Source organism: Artemia franciscana, chromosome 16 (assembly GCF_032884065.1).
Source record: "Artemia franciscana chromosome 16, ASM3288406v1, whole genome shotgun sequence".
NCBI lineage: Eukaryota > Metazoa > Arthropoda > Branchiopoda > Anostraca > Artemiidae > Artemia > Artemia franciscana.
Genome location: NC_088878.1, coordinates 16297006 through 16301349, shown reverse-complemented (window position 1 = coordinate 16301349; position 4344 = coordinate 16297006). Strand labels below are relative to the sequence as shown.

The following is a 4344-nucleotide window of genomic DNA, read 5'->3' as shown; positions in this document are numbered from 1 at the left end:
AGAATAGCTTTTGGATGCCAGACTAGTCACATGATTAAATATTACCAATAGTAGTGGAGGTCAACTTCCGCAGGTCACCAAGCCTGTCCGGCAAGTGTGCGCGTTGGATATATGAGCCCAACGCAAGGGCAAATAGTTAGTCTTAAGGAAGGATTTGAATTGTCAAGAGGAATTTTGCTCATGTTCACCTTTTCATGCAATAAGTCATTGAAACTGTTTTGTCAATAGTTGTATATTGTAAGTAAATAAACCTTATTGTATTTAATCATCTTTGTCTATGTATTAGGGCATCAGGTACAGTTCCTCTAGCTTTCAGGTACGGTCCCAAGGGAATCTATATTTGTTTCAGGAGACCTCAAACAACACTGAGATGTTTCTGTCTCCCAGGTTACCGGGGATTATATACGAAGCCTTTTTATTTTATTAATAATTTAGCTCCCATATCCACATCAAGCCATTAAGACCTAGAAAAGTCCCAAGCAACTCCACGCAAAACCCCCTTTAAAATAAACTCAAAGATTATTTAACAAAACCACCCCGTAACAATATGTAACCTGTGCCCCCCCCCCTCCTTCTTAGATTTGGTCAGGATGCAACACTGGTGGATCCAGGGCTCTAGATCTAGATCTGGGATGCAACTTTGATTTGAAGGAATTTGTTTTTTGATTTCTAATATATATATATTTTTTTTTGTTGTTCTTGTAGATGCCTTGCAACTGCTGCAAGACCAGCAACAAAGGACTCAAGAAGAAAAGAAAGATCTTTGGATAAGAAGCCTGTTGAATCCAGCTCGTTTGCAATGAATATGTTCCTTGGAAAAATTAGAACAGACCAGGCTTTCCCCTTTCCTCAAAGTCTGAGTCAAGATCAAAAAGAGACTTTGGAAATGCTTGTTGATCCAACTTACAAGTTTTTTCAGGTACATAAAGCTTTAGCTGCTAGTTTGTTTTACTTAAAGTTCTCGGATTCAGTTGAACATTTAAATATAGTAGTCTTTGTGCTTGTGTTATCAATTTGTTCTACCTATGGTCCTTTCCTAAGGGTAAAAGACACATCATTGTACTTAAAAGAAAAGGTTATATCTCACATTCTGACCATTTTACAGGAGAGCTAAAAGGAGATTTTTACAGGGCTAAAACTTTTTACAGGGACAATTTGGTTGAGGACATAAATGAGAAAAACTGTTTGAAATTACCATGGAACTGAACAGCTGTGTGAACAAAATTGAGCTGAATGAAACTTTGTTTGGTAGTCTAGAATTCAAGATACTTCTATATTTGTTGTCCCAATCATGGTGTCTCTCCCTCCCCCTCCTATGAAGTAGGCATGCCCCTGTAATGGTAACCATTGGATTAAGATCCATTAGGGAAGTTTCTATCACTTCTAAGCTCATCTTAATCTTGAGTTTGTTCTTTTGTCTAGGTTAAAAGTTATGTCTTCTTCATAGAAAAGGATTCAAGAAAAATAATAGTGAATGTCACATTGTAACTCAAGTAAAAATGTGGGTTTATGACATCAAAATTGGCTTTATGCCTATCTAAGTGTCTGTCTGATCTATCTAGTTTAATGGACTGTAATTGCTTTCCATAAGTTTGCCACTTAATGGAATTGTGGCCGGGTTTAGGGGGCTCAACTACCTTTAGGGGATTGGTGGGCAATAACCTCTAGGATGATCATCTATTAGAAAATTTTCTTGAAATTCATTAAGTGGTTTCTTAGTTTTATGTTGAAAAGTTTTATTGGTGACCCAGCTGCCCTTGTTCTAATCCAGACGTTGTATTTTATTTTTTAATGCCTTTGGAATTGTATTAATCCTTTTTGAAACTGCACGTTTTTTTGTGATATCTATAGTAATTTTGCTAGTTGAATCATTTTCCAGCAAACGACTAATCTTTAATTTGTAAAAAGGATTTTCAGTTTAATCTTGAACAATTTTGATAAATTTTATGTTGTTCTAAAAAATTAATCAGGTTTATTTAACAAAGAAAAAAAAATTCAAAAGTGTGCTCCTCTGTGAAAAAATGCACCATGGAGATATAAATTTATCCTTGCTACCATGCAGTTTAACACCCACTTGACTTTAATGGTCAACCTTCAAGGGGGCAGCCTTCCCTGTAGCACTATCTAGCTAGGCAAGTAATAATGGTTTTTGGAATTAGCAATTAGTTAAATTCATATCTTATGTCTGTTATCTATAGATTAAGTTTGAGGTACGCCTAGATTATTCTGTTTACAATTGTACTGTACTCTGTTAAAAAGCTTTGCTTATCAATGAGTTATCTTTTGTGCAATCTATTTTAAGCAAATAAAAAAAGAGAAAAGAAAAAAAAAAGCTCTGACATTCAATCTTCTTATTTCTCTTGCTGTAATTTTCTGCTTCATCTTCGTATTTGGTATTGTAATACCTTTGGTTATTTGTCTGTTGAGAAGCTGAACACAACAGGCTGTCAGAGGCGGAGTATTGGGGCTTGTCGCCTTATGGTTTTATCCGACTGTTACATAAGTTGATATTTTTTCTCTTCTTGATGTAATTGGGTAATAAATAAGTATTGTTGGTATTATTAGTGTGACTGTCCATGGTGAACTCATTGGATGTGTTATCATTTATGTCTAGGGAGAAAAGGCATGAAAAAACTCGCAACCCCAGTTATGATTGTGTCCACAAGAGTACTTGTATATTTTGGAGCATGACCACGTTTTATTTTTACCGGCTTCTTATTCACTCTTATTAAGACATGCAATGCTGTACTGAAGAAGCCGTTTTTATTACATTGCAGATTATCTAAAGCTTGTTCAAGCTTTTACATATTCAGCCAACAGTTGAATTTCAGTGCTTTCTAGCCCTGGCATCTTTAGCTCATCATACCCTTTCATCATTTTATCTGTTTCCTTGACTACTAAGAATTGCTTTACAGCATCATACGTTGAATCCCAACCTGTGCTATTTGGGAAAATAAAGCTGATTTCTTACTATTTCTCTAGTGGGAATTAGATTCCAATCTAGAGTAGTTTCTAATTCTAACAACTACAACTTTGAAGCTGTCAGGGTTTTTGAGTATCATCCCACTTTCCCAATGTGCCTAAACTACTCTACTATAACACAGATATAATATATGGTAAGCTTGCTGGTTTCTGAAATGGTTGCAATCTTGGTATTCATATTGATTTAATCCCAGTTGGTCAGTGGGCTCATGGGAAGTACAAGATTGTAGCCGTTTCGAGTACTGATTCACTTATCGTGATATACCAAGTGAAAAAGGCTGAAAAAGGTTCCACTTGAGCTCTTTGTCTGGCACCTCTAATGATGTGTAGTAACATCCCTTTTGTAAAATTTCTTGGCATTAAAGACATCACAAATAGTCGTCAAAACTATGCATTTTATTCCGTTTTAATTTCTAGTTTTGAAACGAGTCAAACTTTGAAATCCCTTAGACCAAATCAGTGGTAAGTAGTGATACCTAGCAGAGACAAAAGTGGGCTGTATGCAAATGGTGCATTTAGCAAAGATATATGTAGTTTGTATTCTGAAAAGTGTTTTGTATTCCGAATGCAAACAAATGCATTTCAATACGTATTTAAAGTACACATAAGAAAATGTTGTTAAGTGCGTATTTTGAAGCAGATAAAGATACTGTAGTTAAATACTTGTTTTGAATACATACTTTTAAATTCTTTTTATTGGTACATTGGTATTGGGGGCTATTGGTATAATTTGATGTAAATCACACATTAAACTATAAATATAGATTACCTGAAACTACTGGACTTAATCCAATCACTTATAACTTTGGACTTCAGTCAACAATAATAAATTAAACTTAGGTTTTGTATTTACTCTTGGGAATAACTTTGTACCTGCGACAACGGTCGTTTAAAAAAAAATCATTGAAATTGCTTAGATAATTCACAAAATTAAGTTTGGTCTAATAAAGAAAGTCAGGGCAGTGAGTTGTTAAAACGAAAAATTACATTTTAGTTTTCAAGGAAGCTACCCCACTCCTGCACAGAAGGGATGCAGAAGAATTCGGATGAATTAAGGAATATTTTTACAAGAATAAAGGAAAGCGCACTTGAACAAACAAAAATTTGAGAACCAAGTTATAAATTTTGTTTCCAGCTCATGAAGTCGTACTTCTTGACGACTTCGGTGGCTATATGTCTAAACAATGTACATCCATGCTGCCCACTCCCTCCCTGTTATAAGACCTACAATTAGGTTACAATTTTGGTAACAATCTGAAACAAAAGTGCAATGTCAAATTCAAGTAATGTGCTTGTTTAACAAAGATGGAGGAATTAATTAAATGTTTTCTTTTTTTATAAAGCACTTACCCAACTTTATTG

General features: G+C 34.8%; 1 protein-coding gene across 1 annotated transcript in view; it reads left to right on the top strand.

Moving 5' to 3' along the window:
- Positions 1 to 704: 704 nt before the first annotated feature.
- Positions 705 to 4344, top strand: part of LOC136037135 (very long-chain specific acyl-CoA dehydrogenase, mitochondrial-like) — a 23739-nt gene continuing 20099 nt past the window's right edge. The window contains exon 1 of the mRNA XM_065719630.1: positions 705 to 919. Within this exon, the coding sequence (XP_065575702.1) occupies positions 800 to 919 (120 nt within the window). The 5' untranslated portion in view covers positions 705 to 799. The remainder of the gene's footprint in view (positions 920 to 4344) is intronic.